This window comes from Alternaria atra (assembly GCF_907166805.1).
Source record: "Alternaria atra isolate CS162 genome assembly, contig: 21, whole genome shotgun sequence".
NCBI lineage: Eukaryota > Fungi > Ascomycota > Dothideomycetes > Pleosporales > Pleosporaceae > Alternaria > Alternaria atra.
The window spans coordinates 746,212-767,016 of NW_025091319.1; the positions used below are offsets into that span (position 1 = coordinate 746,212).

The 20,805-nt window shown below is 51.7% G+C and overlaps 5 protein-coding genes across 5 annotated transcripts; 1 reads left to right on the forward strand and 4 right to left on the reverse strand.

Annotated features, from left to right (window-relative positions):
- Nucleotides 1-44: 44 nt before the first annotated feature.
- ALTATR162_LOCUS684 (uncharacterized protein) lies at nucleotides 45-2,201 on the reverse strand (the record flags this gene model as incomplete). Its single annotated transcript, XM_043308278.1, has 3 exons — nucleotides 45-77; nucleotides 128-1,926; nucleotides 1,976-2,201. The coding sequence occupies 3 exons, from the start codon at nucleotides 2,199-2,201 to the stop codon at nucleotides 45-47; spliced, it is 2,058 nt and encodes a 685-aa protein (XP_043164213.1).
- A 1,707-nt stretch (nucleotides 2,202-3,908) lies between these two features.
- On the reverse strand, nucleotides 3,909-10,647 carry ALTATR162_LOCUS685 (uncharacterized protein; the record flags this gene model as incomplete). The annotated part of the gene is made up of 8 exons (XM_043308279.1): nucleotides 3,909-3,970; nucleotides 4,026-4,051; nucleotides 4,103-4,285; nucleotides 4,523-4,902; nucleotides 4,958-5,149; nucleotides 5,202-5,238; nucleotides 9,767-10,501; nucleotides 10,556-10,647. The coding sequence occupies 8 exons, from the start codon at nucleotides 10,645-10,647 to the stop codon at nucleotides 3,909-3,911; spliced, it is 1,707 nt and encodes a 568-aa protein (XP_043164214.1).
- A 417-nt stretch (nucleotides 10,648-11,064) lies between these two features.
- On the reverse strand, nucleotides 11,065-11,975 carry ALTATR162_LOCUS686 (uncharacterized protein; the record flags this gene model as incomplete). Its single annotated transcript, XM_043308280.1, has 4 exons — nucleotides 11,065-11,198; nucleotides 11,249-11,667; nucleotides 11,719-11,903; nucleotides 11,952-11,975. The coding sequence occupies 4 exons, from the start codon at nucleotides 11,973-11,975 to the stop codon at nucleotides 11,065-11,067; spliced, it is 762 nt and encodes a 253-aa protein (XP_043164215.1).
- Nucleotides 11,976-12,236: 261 nt separating this feature from the next.
- Nucleotides 12,237-14,008, forward strand: ALTATR162_LOCUS687 (uncharacterized protein; the record flags this gene model as incomplete). The annotated part of the gene is made up of 2 exons (XM_043308281.1): nucleotides 12,237-12,315; nucleotides 12,369-14,008. 2 exons carry the CDS (start codon nucleotides 12,237-12,239, stop codon nucleotides 14,006-14,008), a joined length of 1,719 nt encoding a protein of 572 aa, XP_043164216.1.
- A 3,544-nt stretch (nucleotides 14,009-17,552) lies between these two features.
- Nucleotides 17,553-20,294, reverse strand: ALTATR162_LOCUS688 (uncharacterized protein; the record flags this gene model as incomplete). The annotated part of the gene is made up of 2 exons (XM_043308282.1): nucleotides 17,553-19,475; nucleotides 19,527-20,294. The coding sequence occupies 2 exons, from the start codon at nucleotides 20,292-20,294 to the stop codon at nucleotides 17,553-17,555; spliced, it is 2,691 nt and encodes an 896-aa protein (XP_043164217.1).
- Nucleotides 20,295-20,805: the final 511 nt, after the last annotated feature.

The following is a 20,805-nucleotide window of genomic DNA, read 5'->3' on the forward strand; positions in this document are numbered from 1 at the left end:
GAGGCTTTGGAAGGAACTTGACATCCAGCCCAACTCGATTCCAATCATTGTAAGCCTTTATCGAGAACAGGCATGACCTAATCACAATTAGCCACTTCACCTGCGCGAAGCACTGGGTCCGACTTACACTCATGCAAACAAGCACAGGCATATCAAACATATCGCGCTTGATATGCCACCAAATCATACAATCCACCATACCATTCTTCGCACCAAGTCTCTGCATAGCACTCTCGCCTTCCACCTTGACGAGCGGATCGACCTTGACATCAGAGCCGGTATTCGCGTTCTTCATTTCCTGAATGCGATCCATATCGGCCTTGGTCTGGTACCTCAACATGTTGACGCGTTGAGAGGCGTAGCCGTGAGGATCCTGGTAGCAGAGTTCGGAGAAGTGCTGTAGAAATTCGAGAGCGGATTTGGGATCCATGAGCTCGATAATGTTGACACTGGGCGTGGCACTCTCAGAGTCTTGCGCGGTGAGGTTGGGTGTTGTATTCTGGGTCGAACCGGTATCGCTTTCGCTTGTGTCGCGATTCGTGCCCGTGTTGAAATTGAGGTTTGGCTCGTGGCCGAGGAGAACGGAGTCTTTCCAGCCTGTGAGAATAGTAAATTCCTTGTTGATACCGACTATCTCGCCTGAGCGACGGCATATCAGGAAAGGTGTGCCGACTTCTGCGAAGTGATCTTGCAATGTCATGACCTGACGTTGTAGACCCATTTCTTGATGGATCAAGTCGTCCCTATTCAACTCTTCTCTCACTTGCAGCAACACAGGTCGGTAATTCTGCAGGTATTGCTGGGCTTTAGCAACCCATGGTCTCGAATAATTCTTGTCGATGAGCTGGTACAGCCTGTGATAGCCCTTGACGTAATCGTATGGCTTGGTGACTCCTTGGTAGATGCTCTTAGTATCTCTTTGACGTTTGCGAATGCCATTTGAATTCGTCGGTTGAATTGCTGTGCTCGAGGGTCTGTGTTCGCGCTGTGATCGGTTGACAGCTGGAGAGTGCGGCGCATGTGGCCTATTCGTGTTGGCGAAGAACGCTGCAGTAGCTAGTGGGTTGTCGCCCTCGAATGTAGATGCGTCCGTCGAAGCCGGGCTTGCTGTAGAGCCTGGCCCCTGGCCTATGACGAATGCATGAGGACCACTAAGGCTGTCGTTTCGAAGGCCGTGGTGGTCATGACCGGCCGAAGTGTTTGGTGTGTGAACATGCATACTACCTTGCCGCGAATGCGAGTCTTGCCATTCACCCGCCGGAAGTCCGTTGGGGTTGTATGCCATTGCGGTTGCTGCGTTGTTCTGATCCGCATAAGTAGAGGGCATTTGTTGGTTGTACATGTTCACGGCGCCGTTCATGTTATTCATCATTGCATTATCATGGGGGGTATCCACTGCACCTGATGACATGTGGCCGAGCATACCAAACTCAAGTGCTCCATAATGGTTGCCAAAGTTCAGACTTGAAATGTCGAAATTGAACAGTGCTGGGTCACTTGGGTCAAATAGAGGTCCGAACTGCTGCAACTGGCTCTGCTGACCTTGAGGCATAGTGCTCGGTGCATTTTGCACCGGGCCGTGGTGTGGTTGGTTGAACGGAGGTGAGATTGGCGACTGTTGGTTATTGAAGGCGTGGCCTTCCTGAGCAATAGGCAATTGCCCCGGTATCGAGTTGGGCGGGTAAAATGCCGCTGGCTGCGCTTGATTGTACATGTTGCTTTGTGGGGAGACGGAAACCGTTTGCGGTTCGTGGCTCGGAATTGGTGTTGGACGGTTACCATTCATGTATGGGTAGTGGCCGCCTACACCTGGCATGAGGGCGCCATCGGGCGCGTCGTGTAGATACTTGGCCTTTTTGCGCACGCCGTCCATGCAATGATCCTGGAGGCCGCGCTTGATGCAGCGATTGCATGGTCTTTCGTCGCCTGGAAATGGTTAATTTCTTCATTGGGTCAATTCGTAGTTCAGACTCACCACACGTCAGGTGGGCTCTCTGGCAGGCGAAACATGCCCTCCGCGCCTTCTTCCTCCGCGGTCTCAGAGGGTCCTTTGCATTGGGCTTCCCGTTGGTAGGTTTCTGGGTGGATTCAGCATCTCCAGACTGGCGGTCTGTGGTCTGTTCAGCAGCCATATCGTCGTCGTCCAAGTCGCTCCTGTACTCGGGCGAGGGAGATGCATCTTGGGCGTCTGGGGTGGTCATGATATCCCCTCTACTCAGCGCAGGCACTGGGCCAAGCACGGACGTTGGCTGCTGTGGACTGAGGCGCTGGGACTTGACGCTTAGTGCTGCGTGTAGCCGTCAGTGGTGATCTTGGGGTGTTCCCAGGGAAACGGTTCAGCCAATGTGGCTGGGGTGCACGGCTGGAGGCGTTCCAGCTGCGTGTTTTCAAGTGCGATCACGCGTGCGTTGGCTGCTTAAACGGACGCTGCCGTAACACTCTGACAGGTCCAATGACAAGCTGTGCAGGGGACGCAGGTGGTGAAGGGCTCTCAATCCGGCGGACAGGTATGGGATAGTGCTATTGTGGTACGGGGTCGGGGTCCATGTAATCGAGGGAGCATTCCAGGAGCACACAGAACCATGTTTGATAGCAAGACGCTACCTAGACGCGCTGCCCATGCTGCTGGGAGTCGAGTGTGGTTCTACGAGCGGTGCCGGGGTTCGTATGGCGAGCCCGCGGAAGGTGAGCGCAGCAGCGTGGCAGTCACGGTTGGGGCGTCGCTTCGACAATAGAAAGAGTTACACGGTGGACCAGCGCCGTGGTACAGCGCTTGAGAAGTCACGGTCGGCGCTGGGGCAGGTGCGATGGGTTATGATCGTCTGGGGAGGCAGGAAGCAAGTCGCGACGGAGCGCGCGGTCGAGGCGAATGAGGTGCTGCTGGGTTTGACGAGCTTCCAGGGCACTTGCAGCGCTGTGTGCAGTTGAGAGTGGGCTCGAGGCGTCGGGCGCTGGTCGTGTGTGGTAGATTGGGGCTCTCTCTGCAAGATGCGCGCAGTTGCGATTCCCCGCAATTGGCTGTTCGAGGTTTGCTGGAAGTTGCAGCCCACGCAGCTGCCTCGGTCCCTGTCGACCGGTAAGCCGCGTGCTTGGCCTCACGCTAGCCCGCTGTCACGCACTTTTGCTTCCAGCTTCACTATTTGGACGTCACTAGCACTTCAGCCACAGAAGATCATCATCAGCACATGGTGGGTCTTGTATATCATTGCAGATTGAGCACTGTGCTGCAGAATACCCTGCCCAGTCACTCGCAATTCCCACCTCGACACCTCACGCCACACAGCGTATACCCAAAAAACAAAGCAGCCGGCATGCCCAAAGTGCCTCAAACTCGGTTATGAGGCATGCATGCAGTGTTGGATGCAAAGCCTTGGCGCCAATCCCTTACTGGTTTGTCGTGAGCCAATCCGCGCGCTCGTACTACCAACTATCATACTCCGTCTCGCTCGTCTACTCTTCGCTCGCTATGTGTGCCCTCAATGTCTCCCTCGCCCTGTCTCCAGTCTGCCGAACACGTTCTCGCACGCTGGTGCACCGCCCTCGGCAACGGTACTATCCGCAACCGCTTTAGTTTTTTGTGTATCTGTTGTCCCTCGAGCTGGCGTGGCCGTCCTCGTGGCGCTCATGTTCCGTCGCACAAAAGCCCGGCCAGCTTGCTTCATGTGGTCTCACGTGTGGGCGCAAAATCCTTGATTCAATAAAATTCTATGGTATGCAAATGCCGTGTTACTCTCTATTATTAGTCCGCTTCCAGTCAAGTCTGCAACATGCCCTCGCTTCGCTTCCATGCCGACTATGCTGATGCGAATCGACTGCCTCCCCTGAGGCGCTTGCCATAGCGAAAGAACAAGATTGGAAATCTGCGACAACATACATTAGTGAGTCCTACAACTGTTGCTTTGGGTCTCTTACGGTGCCATTGCTAGTGCCAGGAACGCAAGTAGAGTAGTTGCCCATTGGTAGCCGAGATCTGTCCCAAATCAGTGACCGCTCTTTCACCATGGTGCGCCTTCCCAGAAACTTACTGTTGTACATCTGAACACCAAATAGTCTATTTCATTAATTAGTGATGGAGTTTGCCCAAGATTCGATGCTAGCTTACGGGAAAGCCGCAGCAAAGTACGACCGCGCAAAGCTGTTGGCCGCAAGAGCTGATGCAGCATAGACAGGGTACTGTTCGGCGATGTTACTATCTCTGTATCCAAGAGCCTGGTCCGATATCGGTACGTGGTAACTTACAGCTTCAACCAAGAATGTGAAGACCCCAGAATAAACCCATATGACACTACGTCATGGAAAGCGGTCAGTGAGCTGTTCTCATCGATGACACCTGAGGCGTCTAAAAGAAGAAAAACGTACCCAAGGCCAAACATCGCTGAAAAGATTATTGGAACTGCAGTGTCATGGTCAGTTATGATTGCGACTCGACGATATGCGGGATGATGTCGTACCTATCCAGTGAACCTGCAGAGGTCGAAGGGTTAGTATGGAACCTTCCATATCAAAAGCACTTTGAACTTACTGATGAGTATGTTGTCCACCCAAACCCTGCATACTTGTGATTAGAGGCTTGTCCGGTTCAAAGTCATGCCGAAGCTTACCAAAGAGTGCGACAGGGACGACCCAAGCCCCAATAATGGTTGAAGGCAGCCGAAACTCAGGTTCCGACCCCCCGGGCTCGCCTCCTTGCTCTTCGCGCTGCCGCACGAGCCTGCCGTATATCCTTCTCCAGATAGGGTCCGTGGATATACCCACGAGCATGCCAACCAACAGGCCTAGGAATGCAAGTCCAGTCTGCGATATGCTGAAGCCATGGTTGTTTCCGAATACGAGCGGAAAGGCGCCAAAGAAGAGGTACAAGATGCCCAAAAGAATGGCAGACAAAATGCACAGGTTCAAGCACTAGAACACGACGGTCAGTCCACCAATCAAGGCCTCATCGAGCGCGAAGACGCACCATAGGCTCGAAAAATAGTAGTTGAAATGGGCGGATGCATGACCACAGTACGGTTTTGGCAATAGATCTGTCCATCTTCTCAATGGGCGCTATCCACTCTGGGTTGCCGGTTTCTTTTCGCAGTCGAATAGCCTTCCGACGGAGGAGAACGGGGTGGTACGTTTCAGGCACGAATAGAACGATTAGGCAAAGCTACAGGTCTAGCGTTAGTGTCTGGTGCACATGGTGTGCAGCACAACCTTACCTGAACTCCAGACCAGATGATGAGCACGTAGAAACACCTGTTCTCATGTCAACACACCGCCAAAAGCTTCCCGCGAGGCCTGCTCTAGGTGCTCTCGATACGAACGTCCAAGACAGATGCGATCAGCCCAAGCAGCACCACCGGGTGTGCAGGTGTAGTGCGACAAGGTGGAGGAGGTGGGGGAGGTGGGTCTCGAATAAGCACTTACCATCTCCACGTAGTGTTCTCAACGATGAAACCTCCTATCAGAGGGCCAACTTCTGGACCGACGAATGGACTGGCTGTGTAAACCATCATAGGCGCAGATAGCTCCTAAACTCACGTCAGAAATAAAACGCTGGCTAACACAATATCGACTGACGTGTTTTCCAAACATATCACCCACGGTGCCTCCAGCTACACTGAGAAAGGCTGAGCCAGCAAGTCCATCTAGAAAGCGCGCAACCAACATTGTCTGGATATTCTGTGCCACTGCGCATGGTATCATCCAGATCAGGAAGAACGTAAAAGAGCAGATATAGATAGGTCGTCGACCGTAGAACTACAACTGGTTAGTCCATCAGGGATACATTGAAGTGCCGTGATTTCCGGCAGCTATACGCACCTCTGAGAGGGGGCTGAGGATCATCGGTCCTGCGCCGAGTCCTGCAACAAACATAGATAGGCCAAGCGTGCATACTAAGCGGGATGCCCCAAACTCAGGTTCCAGCTGACTATACGTTGACGTATATAGCGATGAAGTGCATGTCCTACATTTGGCATTCGTTAGTTTGTGCTTTTGCAATACTTGACACAACAAGACCATGACATACACGCATAGTGAACTGCTGGCGCATATCAGTACGATGAGCCATCTTCGTAGTTTGCCCATGCTCCTTGGATTCTCTGGGTCTGCGTCACCATCCCAAGTCACTAGATACGGCTGCTCCGTTACAGCTCCGGTTCTGGATTTGTTCGGTCCTTGGACATTGCCTTCAGCGTCGAGACATGTGTAGCCATCCCCTCCGGCTCGCGAGTGATGCGATCTGATCGTCTTCAAGCTCCTGCCATCTTGCGAACGTCTGCTTTGGCTGCGGCCTCTTTCAGCTGTTGTGCCATCTCGCTCCTTTGTCGGAGATCGCGTAGTTTCATCCAGTCCAACCACATTCTCCTCCTCGATATCGGCAGTAGATTCGCGTCTTTTCTCATACTCGCTTGACGCGCTGTCTTCGTGTTGTTCCCGTGCTGAGCCAAGGCTCGTTTTTTCCTTTGACTCCATTCGTTTCGATTTGGCCGTCGCTTTTTGTATGTTGGAATGAAACGCAAGGTTCGATAAGTACCAAATGACCCTCGCTAGCAACACGCCAATCTCTTAGAGTCCACTCCACTGGAAATAGCCGTTGTCGCTCGGATATAACGCGCTAAGATGCTTCTAAGATCCCCCTGATGACAAACCCTGGTTAGGCGAAGCAGCACATGTCCAACAGGCGAAGGAATGTATGAAGAGACGCGAGGCAACAAGGTACACCTTAGGAGCAAACATTGCGCTCCGATTAAGCTTCCATACTGTCCCGCGGCGACCGGCTCAGAGGCTCTAGAGCGGCAGTTGCGCAAAGTGGAGTGACGTCTTGCTATCGTAACGGCGCCTTGTTCGAAACCCTGGGGTGCGTCATCCGGCTAAGAGATCGGCTAGGGTTTTGGCATGAACATGTTGCTGGGATTCGTCGGAAACAAGGCTGAATGTTGGAGACGACTTGAGCAAGCCAGAGTGCTTCGTGCATGCCTCATGGAAACAACCTTGCTTTCTCAACGTCTCTCATAAGCTTCCTTTCCACTGCGCGATTCATCTCTTTCGCTCTTCAATTGCCGCGATCGGCGCAAGACATGCCGTTGGCGAAGACTAGCGGGTCGTATTTAGCAAAACCATCCGCTCGGAAAAGCTTTCGCCCTGAGTACTGACTGTGAAGCTTTTCTACTCTCGTGATTTTCATTGCAAATTTCTTTGCAATAAGGGGTGCCTTATTGTGGTGTCGTAGCTCGTCCTAGCTAATGTCGTGTTAGAGTCCTTGTACAACCAGCGGTTGAGGGTCTGCGCGGCGCATGACATCTTCGAACTTCCAGGATGAGGCGCATGAGCTCCGTGTCGAGAACAATGTACGCGACAGTTGCACGTTTCGCAGGAGGTTGTGCATCTGGGGTAACTCCAACGTATGCTATGACACCACATGTAGAACTTTGACGTCCTCGGCTGTTGCCGCCCTCAACAACGGCGCCACGTGGGAGGTGCACTAGGTGATTTGACAAGCTTTGACAAGGAAAAAGGAAGGAAGCGGCTTTCCTTTTCAGACGTTTCTACGTAGCTACTCAAATACGCAAATCAAACGCCAGCACGCCTGAAATGAAATGGCGGACGCCTATCTCTCTTCATTCATCGTGCATGGCGAGATTGTAAAGAGACGTTGCACACTCAATGACCCTATAGTACTTAGTAGGCGCGCAGCATGCTACAATATTGTAATGATGTCGAACAGGCACTATGTATCATATAGCTCGGAAGATGCACATCTCGTCTGGAAGGTTGATACACTAGAGTCATCTCCATAGTAATATCAGAGGATCTTATGTCCATCCCGACTCTTCCATGCTAAGCCTATCTAGGTACAATAAAATGCCGTTCCAATCAAGTAACTAGCGCTGAAGCTTTACTGTCGGAGTAACGAGTGATTTGTGCAACTGTATTGTGACACACATGTCTTCGAGAACTGCCTCCGTCGTTGTAGAGCGCGTGCATCGCCTTCGAGTTGAATCTGGAAGATGTTACGAACATTAACTCTTTGGGTATCTACAGTGAGGATGTGAAAGAACATAGAGTTTGTACAAGGCTCACTAAGAGTATACTGCTCTTCTAGCTTTGCTTATAACGTCATTATTGGAACTGATGTGCTGCAATGTGCCGAAAGACCATAGGCAATGTACATTTCACGAGGATGCAACCCTTTGAGCTAATCATATCTTGAGTTCCTCTGAATAATGTCGTCTTGGAATACACCGTTTGAACGCAGTGTGCCAAGGGGGATGATTGACCAATGGAGTCGACTAACATATCCCTGATAATTGTCTTCTTAATCCATGTACCATTCAGCATTCTAATAACTTGATAATGACATGCATCCCGTGTTTCGACAGCCCATGATCACAATGACTGGAGAAAAGCTACATCCGTATGGCTCCTCCCGTGCCGACGTCGTCACACCTTCTTAACGTCCCTCGCCGTGCCTACATCACTCGCTGCTCCTGCTGTAGATGGTTGAAGGCCTTCCTTCCCTGCAAATGACACTTGGCGCTAGAACATCCAGCATGTTGTTTCAACACGCAACTGCCTTCGAACTCGGTGCAAGTGCAGCTCGACACTTGCAAGAGGTGCCCGCCCACGGAACCCATACAAAACCTCGCTCCCACCCCTAGTCGCTACCATTTTCCTTCTCTTTCTTTTTCTTCCCTTTACACATTTGTATATTTCATGAGAATTACCAGACCCCTACCGTGTTATGTCTGTACCTAGAATAGGATACCACATCACATTGCCCTTCGATAGCATTTGTGACCATCTGGGCGGGCAGATCAAACGGCTTTCTCGCAGCGATCTCGACTCAGAGTGTTTTTTGATACGTTGACAGTGTCCTATGCTGTTTTTGATGAGGAGGCAAACATTTCTTGGACGTTCAGATAAGTACGCTTGCGCGAAATAGCTTTTTTCTTTCTACTGTGGTTGTGTTTTCTGCTTGTGATGTAGCAATCCATATTTGAACTTGTGACCCGTTCTAGCTGCTTATCGGCTTCGAGAACACTAAAGACATGGCGGTGGAGTATTTCTTATGGTAATGCGGTGAATTTCGTCACTGCTTCGTGCTTCCCATCCGCTCTGGGATGTCAGCGAAAAGCGGAGCTGGCATTCAGGCTTAGTCGAGCAGCGACACGCATTACGTATATAATCTTCTCCTTGACAAGTTATATCCCAATGTCCGCGACAGGTAAAGATTGGCCCAAGAACGGAAGTCCGGTACGCAAACTCGGTACAGTCCCATCATACACAGGCCCATTACGAACACGACCCAAGCCCTTCGCCCGCTTAACACCTCATTCTACGGTTGTACCAGCCCACATCTCGCATTCAGCGCATATATAAACCCTTCGTATTCCCTCTACTCTCATTTTTCCTCATCATCCCAGATGTATGCTGATATAGCAGATACCACTGAAATCACTAAGATATTTGCTACAAGTATTCTACCATTGCTACTGTATTAGGACCTGGAATACGATGTGCAAATTACTATACGAGGTGTCTGGCTATCGTCTAGTAAAGAGAAACAACTTTGTAGTACTGTAGCTAAGCCAAAGGCTCCCAATAATGGCTATCCAAACGCTCATCTCGCCCGCACGCCTCATAACCGTACGTCATGATCCTGCTAAAGGCTCCACGGAGCTGAAAACAATGCCTACAAAGTGAGTTCCTCTTCCATTCTTCGCCTTGAGTGTTCTTGTAGATGGAAATATCGTGAGTCCAATCGTTGCTTGTATCGTACAGGTGCAGTGGTCTCAGAAAGCTCGGTGTCTCAGGCGGTTCCGGACTGGCAGATGAGGATCGGCGCGCTGTATGTCGAACTGGAGTTGTGGCTCGAGCAGCTGAGGTAGGGGCGAGTCCCTCTGGTGTGGCAATATCAGGGCGGAAAGAGGAAAGTTCGGGGGGCTGTTTCTCAGGAGAGTAGATCTTGTGAGGTGGGACAGGTGCTCTCTCGATGAAAGCGGCATTTCGTATTACACGCCTGTTGTTGCCAGAAAAGCCTCGATTTGCCAGAGAGTTGTGTGATTTGTCCTCCGTTGTGTTAAATTGGCTACGTGTCTCGGGCAGGGTCAGGGTGCGCATTTCTTTAGATAGCGATCCAGGCGCAGTGGCAGTATCTGTCAAAGCCAAGGCCCATGCCGAGGTTGGAAGCGGCACAATCGTGGTATCCGTCGAACCCACAGTCGAGGCAGACGTTGGAAGCGTCGTGTCGTTCGAAGATGCAGTCAATCCTGAGGTTGGGGGCTCGTCAGGGGAGGGTGTGGAGGAGATATCAGATTCACAGAACATTAATGGTGACTTGAGTTGGGCGAGATCCTCTCCAATAGCAGCTGGACGAGTGATAAACCTTGAGGATGGGATTTTCAGGCGACTGAGTGACGGACGCAGGCGTGGCGCTGTATTGGTCCCATCGTGGGAATCCTCAGGACTCGTGTTGGTCTTGATCGCGACGACGCCTTCTTGACTTGCATCTGACCTAGTAGAATCAGCATTTAACACATTCGTATCTGTAACAGTTGGAACCTATCACCTTATTCCGTCAAGCAGCTGGCGTAGGAAAGATCCGGAAGGTCCAGTACTACTGGAAGACTTGTAGCTAGGACGTTGAGTAGGGGTGGTCATTTTGCGGTAGAATGCTCAGATATAGATCAGTAAGCAATGCGAGTTGGCGATGCTGATGATGCTGGCGGTGACACAATATGATCGAGACGGGATTTGAGAAGGTGGAATAGGGAGAATGGTGGGACCGCTCAAGTACTCGATCGGGGGTTGCATATGGGGGAAGGCGTCGAAGTTGGGCTATGATCAAGGTAGGAGCAGGCTCTAACACAGGCAACTGCCATGATAGCTTCAAACGATTGACACGTGACAGCATGATAGGCAGGTAATACTCAGAATATACAAAAGCGTGTCATGACAAAGTGAGATTAGCTACGAGATGCCACATAGCTCTCACCTGATATGGTATACTACAAGCCTCGTCTATCATGCAGAGACATTTCCGTTGCGCCTGTTCATATCGTGCATTGGTCGTGTTTCTCATGTCTCGGACATCTCGGTATCCTCAGCCTTGGCCAGGCCGTGCTCCTTCAGCAGAGCATCGATCTCGTCCGCTCCCCACAGGTGGTGGTAGATCTTGCCTGTCTTGGTCTTTCCTACTGTCGCAAACTCAACTACAGTTTGTTAGCACTGCCCCGGCATGTTGTATGAATTGTGGACATACTCTTCTCGCTGCTTAGCTTAGTCGAGTCCATGGTCTTGCTAAGCACCTTGACTGCAAGTCCGCATGCCTCCTTCAGATCGCACTCCTCCTTGTAGTCCTGCTTCAACAAGCTCTGGGCAGAGGCGTTGTTCGCGCCGACACTGGTTGCCTTCCAGCCGCCGTAGTTGCCACTGGGGTTGCTCTGGTACAGCTGGAACTGTCGCTGAGGGTCCCATCCTGCGTAGATGAAGGATACACCAAACGGCCGGAGACCTCCGTGCTGCGTGTAACCCTGCTTGAGATCGCATAAACGGCGGACGAGTTGCTCGCAGGGAATGTCTTCGTTGTACGTGAGGAGATACTTTTGGGCGGCTTGACGGGCATAGTTGATGAGGATGTTGGCATCGGCAGTCATACCTGCTACGGCGCAGATCATGTTACTACAAGGCTGTTAGTTATCATATCCGGGTACAATGACGGGTCCAACGCACTCGTTCAAGATGTATAGCTTCTCCGCTGATGTGTCTTGCTCCAGCAACTTGCTGGTGACCTTCCTCTCTGCGGCGAGAACGATGCCATCCTGTGCCAAGATACCTAATGCTGTTCCGGCGTGCGAGATAGCTTCGAGAGCGTATTCGACTTGGTAGAGGCGACCCTCCGGAGAGAAGATGGTCGTCTATGCACTATTAGCGGCGGCGTTGGCGTAGTTTGGGGTATTCCGTACCCTGGAGTCGTATCTCCGTGACATGATTGCGGTCTACTCTGGCAGTCTGGGTTGTATTGGGGGTGTAGACAGCAGTGAGAGAAGGAGAGGGCGGCGGGGAAGTCGGGGCGTGGGCTGGTGTTGATGGAAGCTCCAGGCACAAGCTCATACGCAGCGCGTCGGCGATTCAGGCTGCTTGGCACCGACCAGTTTTTGGATCGCGACGTGCAACACCGACTTTCCCATCACCAACTCTTCTTGCAAGGGTTGTATAGCTTCATTTCCTGACTGAAGCGTGACACCATAATGTCGGATATACCAGTGCGACCACCTGCGCCAGCGCCAGCGCTCCCTGCAGGTTGGACCGAGCATAAAGCACCCTCAGGTAGCTATACACAGCTCTCACTTGCGTCACATGCTTCAACTAACGTGCTACAGGCCATTCATACTACTACAACGCAGAGACAGGAAAGTCAACATACACGCGACCTGTTGCCGAAATTCCACAATATCACAATCCAACGCCGCCTACTGCACCTGCTTCCTATACCGCGCCTCCAACCTACGACCTTGGCCACAATAGTCAACAAGCGCAAATCACTTCGCAGCCGCAGCCTTCGATCAATGACTTTATCTTTGCAAGCGCGCCGAAACAGTTTCCAAAGCATGGCGGGGCGCATCAACAATCACGAGGTGGACACCGGGGAGGAATGCGCGGAGGGCACAACAATTTCAACGACCGAAGAAAAGAACGGGACGACAAACCAAAACATCGCCAAGACATACCGAACTGCGCGCCATGGGTGTTGGTGAAGACAAAGTTCGGACGGCGGTTCGTCTGGAACAAGGACACGAACGAAAGTTTCTGGAAGTTCCCACCCAATGTTATGACGGCCGTTATCGAGTTCGATCGGAAGGAGCGCGAAAAGAAGGAACGCAGGGAACGCGGTGAGCCGAGCGACGTGGAAGAGGAGGATGACGCCATGGCTGAGATCGAGGCCGAGCTGGCAGAAGCGGAAGAGGAGGTGGAAATCGTCGAAGTAGACGGTGAAGAAGGCATGGAGAATGACGAGGAGTATGAAGAGGTGGAAGTGACCGATGACGAGGGCGAAGCGTCGGGACACGCGCAAAAGCGGCAGCGCACCGAAGAGCCATCTGGAGACAAACCACCAGAGGAAGACGACGATCTTGCATGGCAACTGGCACAGATGGAGGAGATGGAGATGGATCAAGGCTACGACGATGAGTACGATGAGGAGGAGCCTGCTTTGTCTGAGGAAGACTGCAAAGCGTTATTCAAGGAGCTACTGGACGACACTCGAGTAAGCCCGTTCACACCCTGGGACAAGGTTCTGGAAGACGGCATACTATACGACGACGAGCGATACAAGGCTTTGCCCAACATGGTGGCTCGTAAAGAATGCTTCAATGAGTGGTCGCGAGATAAAGCCCAGTTTCTCAAGGAAGAGAAAGCTCGACAGTCAAAACGCGACCCCCGGATACCGTACTTGGCCTTCCTCGACCGACACGCAACACCGAAGCTGTACTGGCCTGAGTTCCGCCGAAAGTACAAGAAGGAGCCTGAGATGAAGGACACCAAGCTTCCAGACAAAGAGAAGGAGAAGCTGTATCGCGACCACATCAAGCGGCTGGCCATGCGATCATCCGATCTAAAATCCGATCTGTCGGCACTCCTACGAGCCCAACCTCTCGCGCTCCTCAATCGTTCCACGACTATAGATACCTTGCCCTCTGCCGTGCTTAGCGATCTCTGCTACATTTCTCTCCCACCATCAACACGCGAAGGCCTTATCAACACCTACATCTCCACCCTACCACCTGCACCCGAAGGTGTCGTCTATTCAGCCGAGGAGGAGGCAGAACGCGCAAAGAAGTGGGCTGAGCGCGAACGAAGAGAAAAGGCTCTCGCAGACCGCGAGAGACGTGTTCGTGAGGAAAAGCGAAAGCAAGAGCGCGATTTGGCCTATGGTAAGGGCAGATTACGTGAGGAGGAAGCAGAAATCGAGCGAGCGATGAATGTGGGGAAGGAGGGCTTGAAGAGTTACCTGAAGGAGTAGTATACCCATGCAATTAATACATACGCTGAAGTTTTGTTGTAAGAACATCATCAATACAACAAGATCAACTGCTATGCCTGCAACTCCGGGAATCTGGGTCCACACGTTTGTGTCCACAGTACCACTGGTACGCCTTGCAAACCTCATCTTTGGCATACGTCCGCTTACTCACAACCGCACACTCTCGACCGCAATCTACTCCCCACAAACCCTATAAAATCACTCTCCACCACTCTCATTTCTCTCATCATCTTCCTCAATACTCTTCCCATCACCTCAGGCCCCCACTCGTGAGAGACGTATGCACATTACTAACAAGCTCTTCCTATCCCCTTATTTCCCCCCTTATGAGAGTACACAAAAGCGTGGATGCGGACTAACCCCTTGAGATGATTTCCCCTGCAAGCTGGTTTAGTCATGTCTACTGCTTGAAAATTTGTCTCGATTTTCTAGCCTGGGTGTGAGTGAGGCGGCGATAAAAAAAGGACAATGAACATATCATCCTGACAGACAGGAACAGTTACTGAGCAGAAAGGGTAACTGTTGTTCTAAATACATTTCTGAGCCTTGGGTTAGTGTTGAGGAAGTGTGATAAAAGAGAGTCGGGGGAGGGAGTTTAAAAGATATGTACACGCTTCAGAAAACACACAATCATGTTATCTTGCATCGATTAACTATTTGAAGGGACTCAAACTCGTATTGTCCCGTCTCTATTCTACCCAATATAAAAGATAACTAGACTCACCGATCACTGTGCTCTCCTTCTCGTTCTCATTCTCGTTCTCGTTCTCTTTCTCTTTCGTGGTCGTAGCATTCGCGTTCGCTTCACGCCACGTCTACACCGTCTATTGGAACAACACCCAACGCATGCATTCGCAGATCTGTCAATCAGAAAGGGTCGACCTTGTTCTTTTACTTCTAGCCTCACGTTTGAGCGCACCACATCGCCGTGTGTGGTAATTTTATTCAATTCCCGTCGATATCTGCACCCGCGTTCGTATTTACATCTTCGGGGTGCCCTGTCTATCACAAATAAGTAATGATCCTGGCTTGGTATCTGCCCACCTCTAGTGTCACTCCATGAATGCCGTAAGTAGTAATAAGTCCATCATGCATCGATCACTGCATTCGCGTTCGTATTTCCTTTCTGGGAGATCCTTGTTATCACAAATAAGTAACTACCTAAGTATCTTGGCTCGATGCGACAACAACACTAGCTCCGCCTTACTCGAAATACAGACTGCCGTGAGTAGTAATTATTTCACTGTCCATCGATAACTGCGTGCGCACTCGTATCCTCTTTCTTAAGCGATTTGTGTTACTTGAAGATAAATCACCAGTAGCGTATCTGTAGCGTGTGTAGGATTGTACGAGTTTCGTCCGTACGTATCTTAGTCAGAACCGTGCCCTACTCGCATTCGCATCCATTATCGCACACGGCAAACTCCGTCCATTATCGGTGGGCGCATTTGTTATCTCGTATGGAACTTTCGGCTGCGCCATCTTCCATGACTGCATACAGCATTTGTAGTGAAATGTGTTGATGATAGTGCTCGCTCTCGCGATTGGGTCTGGTTCGAGCTGTTGATTCTGTACCCAGATGTAGTACCTGTTGCGATGTGCGTTGATCACTGTGCTCGTTTTCGCGTTCTCGCTCTCATTGTGTTGCTGATCTGGTCTGGGTGATTTTGCCCTTGGATTTGGAAATTTGTCAGTGCCTGCATCCTGCCCATCGTCATGATATCCCAGTACCAAGGTACCGGTAGGCTTGCTCCGAGGGGCCAAGGTACCCAAATCGCGGACTTTCAATGATACAACATGGGAGAAAGCTGGATCGGCGTTCAACAAACAACTGGTTCACTCTCCCTGCAGATACATCCATATCGACTGTGATGCTATGCTGTGTAAAGCTGTGCGAGTGTGCTCCGCGACACAAGTTAGATGCCCGTGGATTCTCGGTGAGGCGCTCACTGCGTATCCAATCAGAAGTCTTTCTATCGGCTAACTACCGTATCGGGCAGTTTCATCGATTCGTCGATTGCAGTTCAGAGCCTCAGTCCTATTTTCTTGTCCCTGTGCGGATCATGAGAGCTTTAAATCAGGGCTAGCTCCCGCATTCGGCAATTTCCTGTAAAACCATCGATTGCCGCCCATAGGGACACAGTCTCCTTGTGGAGCCAATGAGAACTCGCACACGGAAAAGGGTTACCACCTTAGGCAGGTTCCCTCAAAATCTGTTGAAACTGGTCACAGGGAGGGGTTACTGCATCAAGCAAGTTCTTGTCGACCGTCGATGACAGTAGATGTGCTGTGAGAAAAGACGGTGCACCGGTCAGGCGATGGGAAATCACTACCTTCTACTATGTACTACTGGTAGCACCTGAAAAGAATCCAGACCATCGAGCTGCATAGGGACAATACTGCATCTAGTAACTTCCACGTTGGCCATTGATAATAGTGCTGTGATAAAAGGGTGGTGGTACTCAATAGTGCGGCCCGCATTCCAGCCTATGCCGTATCACAGCAGTATATTGGAGGCACTGTAGTATGCGCCTGAGTACATCATCTGCAGTCATCAAATCAACCCCGCCAAATATACTCAATGAAGAAACTTTTAGGCCAAGTGTGAATTCTAGGTGCTGTCTGCCTCCGTAGACACCTTGATCAAGCACGAATCATACGCAACAATCGTACAACACATGCGCGTTTCTCCGCTCCCTTCTCGTGTCAGGATGCTTCTTATATACTGTAAACAGTAAGTCGACTTAAAGGTATCGATTTCTCAGGCAAACTGCTCTTACACTGCATATGCCGCCTTCGTGCCAAGCGTTTCAACATGCCGCATCAAGAAGGTTGCGGGGAGAGTGTAGAATATAGGTGCATCTGCACAGTTGCACAGTTGCTCATGTATGCATGCACGTCACCGGAGTAGGTTGACTGCATGACGACATATGGGCTAGTAGTGGGGGGAACAGAAGTTCTCATTTGTCATGTGGTGAGATGCGAGAATGCGAGGACAAGGGTAGACGAAGGAGGGGCCATGATTACTAGATTCAGTAAGAAAAGGAAGAAGGATGAAAAAAGTATGGATTGCAGTGAACCGTCAATCTCGCTTATCGCACGGGTCAGAAGAGGGTGAGACGGAAAACAAGAGGCCTAGCTGGACGCCTGATATTGAGAGTTATGTTCTGTCACTCTCGGCTGATATTGGTTGCATGTGATGTTGAACGAAGAACAGCGTGTTTGATTTATAAACATAAGAAGCAATGAGCGTACAAGGAAGTAAGCAATGAGGTCATGAAAGGCAAAGACCGCTCTGCCTCATTGCACAAAACAGTTTGCACCACATGTGGGTATCAAATACAAGAAAAGAGAGCGCCGCCCACCGTCGCCGCCGCCGCCAACACCCTAGCCCAGCTTTACTTCGGGAAGCCGTGTATTATCCAAGCGCCGCAAAACACCGAATATGAAGTCCCCCCTCTCGCGTTCATTCGAAATCAACGCTCTACAGCCTCATAAGAGCCAGCACTTCTATAGCCACTTTCTAAGGGGGTCCAGATGGCTGAGCTTGTTGTTGCCCATTTGACTCGTTCTTCGAGCGCAAGTGGTTTGTAAGCACGGTGATGTTGTCGCGCGCTTCAGGTACAGTTTCAACAATATGTCTGAGGTTCATCATCTGTAGTTCGGAGACCGCTGAGTTTTGGGAGAGACTAGATCCAAGGATTGTGACAATGACAGGTGCATCAATATATGGGCCGAGAATCTCAAGTGCCTTAGGTATCTGGTGGTGTGGCGGTGCGTTCATGGGCGGCGTCGGTTGTTGAACAGGAACCATGTTTGCAGGGGGTGCGGCGAATGGGTTGCCGTACTGGCCTGGTGGATAGGCCGCAGTGACAGGCGACATTTGAGGAGCATGAGGGTTGGTGAACGGAGATGGGCCGTTGTTGAATACAGGCTGAGGAGTTTGACCGGTTGCGATCTCCTGTTCGGGGTATCGCTCGAAGTGTTGAGTAGGTGGAAGCTGAGGCTTGATCTCAGGCAGCTTGGCAACCATGGCTAGTATCAACATGTGCTCCTTGCGGGGTGTCTCGATTGTGCAGTACTCAAGCATGTCGATGAAAGGAGGGAGGTTGCTACCACCTTCTTCAATGGGAATAACATAGAGGTCGCGCAGTATGTCGTTGCCCTCGACGGGTACAACTCCCCATCGACCACGTGAGTGGAAGTACTCGTACAAGTGGTCCATGATCGTGCGTCCATCTGTGGTAACAGGGCTGACGGCGAGAATAGAGACTTCATGGCTTTCGGTATGGCCGATGTTCTGAATGTAATCGTTGCCCTTTGTACTTTCGATGCGTCCTTGGATCGCCACAGTGTTGGTCAGCAGCTTCTCCCATGGTACGATTTGGCCAAAGTCTCCACCAGCGACGAATCTAGCGACCGCATCGAAAGGCTCCATTGATTGCATGTTGATAGATCCTTGCCAGCACACAGTCGGGTCCGAAGAGTAACCTGACATCTCTACGTCGTTGTCCTCGTCCTTTAGTAAGCGGTCAACGTCTGCATCATCAACCGCAGCTTGAGGCTTGTCTTGCATGTGCATCGAGCTTTGACGACGCTGAAGGAAGGTTTGCTGGTCATGCTGAGGCGATCGGACTTTGTTAAAGACGGAGTTGATGTCAAAGTTGGCCGATGCCCGTCGTGCGTGTTCGGCCTGCGATGTGTCAATGTCTGCAGGTCCTCGATTTGCGCCTGCAGGACTCTCTGGAGGCCGTGTGCCGATAGGTGAATGCATTGCTGTGTCTTCGGTGATGCTCTCGCGCTCGCGAAGACTGGGTTGCTTGAAATCGTCATGATCATTTTCGAAGGTGTCTTCGCCAACAATCTCCTCGCCCTTGTGTGTCTTGCGTAGTCGTGGTCCAGTCTCCTCGGTTAGGATCATCTGTTTCTCGGCCGCTTCGCGCATGGCGGCGTATTCGCGTTGCTTGTCTTCGCTCGCCATCTCTTCAGCCTCCATGCTCACTAGGTCGTCGGCTTTCAGACTTCCAGACAGGAGGCGATCTACAAGGACCGTGTTCTTCTTGACATTGAACATGATGGTGCGCATTTTGATAAAGTACGGCGAAGATGATCCTGTAGGTTCACCATAGAGATCGAAAGCAGCATGGCACATCTGTAGAGTGAGCTTGGCGGCAAGAGACTTGGCAGTCTGGCCATCTGGTATGCGGTATCCCCTAGAGTCGGATGCAGTGCTGATCAACGGCACCAGGGTATCCCGAAGTTTCTCTGCAACAGCCCTCTGGTTTTGCGGCAGCGCATCGATGTCGCCGACTGGGGCTGATTGAGAAGTAGGCTTGCTCTCGTGATGACTGGACTTTCTGCGCTTCTTGCTTGCGTTGGCCTTTTCAGTAGCAGGCTCATGGCGACGCTTCTCACCAACAGGCGATTGTGGCAGACTCTTGTTTTCCTGCTTACATGTGTGAGTCTGTGAAAGTACCTCTAGATGGCAATGACATACCTTGGATTCTGCATGTCCGTTGGAAGCTTCTGGTGTGGGTACACTGATGGGAGCAGGAGCAGGAGCAGGCGTAGGCGTTGGAGCCTCAACCGGAGCTGGTGCAGTTTGTGAAGGGGTGGCCGACGGTTGAGGTGTGTTCGCCTTCTCTGAGACGGTTTCTTGCTTGACGTCGCTGGGGCGGGGCTTGGGCTTGGAGCCCTTCTTGCGCGCCCATGGTCTCTCTCCACGCGCCATGGCAGCGAGTAGCTCGACATGGTCTTCGGGCTTGCATTGCTCGCAGTAGTAGTTCTTGCCCTCCCAGAAATCGCCCTCGGGTAAGCCCAAGCATTTGTTGTGTTGCCAGGCTTCGCAGCTGTCGCAGCAGATCATCTGGCGGCCACGAATGTCGCGCTGGTCGCCACAGACGCAGCGGATGATGGCGTCCTCCTCCTCTTCGTCATTTTCAGCGGACTGGGATGATTGCGCACGCTGTGATTGTCCCTTTGTCTGCCCCTTCTTGGGTTGCGCTGTTCCTTTCTTCTCTGAGGCTGGCGGTACTACTGCCTTGGCCTTGGGAGCGGGGGAGGGCTCGTCGAGCGCATCTTGGTTCTTGGTGTGGTGGCCTTTGTTGGCGCGGCCAGAGCGCCGAATCTCGTCTGTAACGGCAATGTCAGCATCAGCGTGAGGTTTGGGGGTGGGCTTGCGCGTGGTGGTGCAGGTGCTGTGAGGGGCGCGACTCGGCGGCGTCATGAAGTCGAGGCGCGTAGATGATGTCTGCTTACCGGCCATGGTGTCGGACACGGGTGATGGGCTCAATATAGACGATACCACGAGTGCAGCTTATGCTATGTGCGAAACAAGATTCAAAAAGTCTCTACGGAAGCCCCAATCCTGCCTTGCGCGTCGCACTGCGGGCCAACGGACACGCCGTATCAACCGGCCTCTAACTAGTGAACGAGTGCAAACGGGCGCTCCTGCCTAACTGTACAGACAGAAGGCGCGATGCGTCGTGCGACTGCCGATTATGAGTCGCAACTGCCTCTTGCGCGTACCTGCCGAGTGCGGAGCCGGTGCCACGCGATGTGAGGGCGCGAAAGAGATGTCAACTTGGAGTGATGAAAGCTCAATGCATGCGCTTGATCGTGAGCGCACTGTAAAGACGGCAGTGGGGGGTGAAAGAGTTGCCAGATCGAGTCGCAATGTGTCGTGTGGTGTTGGACTGAGTGGTGTCAGTGAGGAGGTGGAGCTTTGACACAGCGTTTTGCCGACGTCTTGGCTGCCGTAATCCTGGCCACTAGCG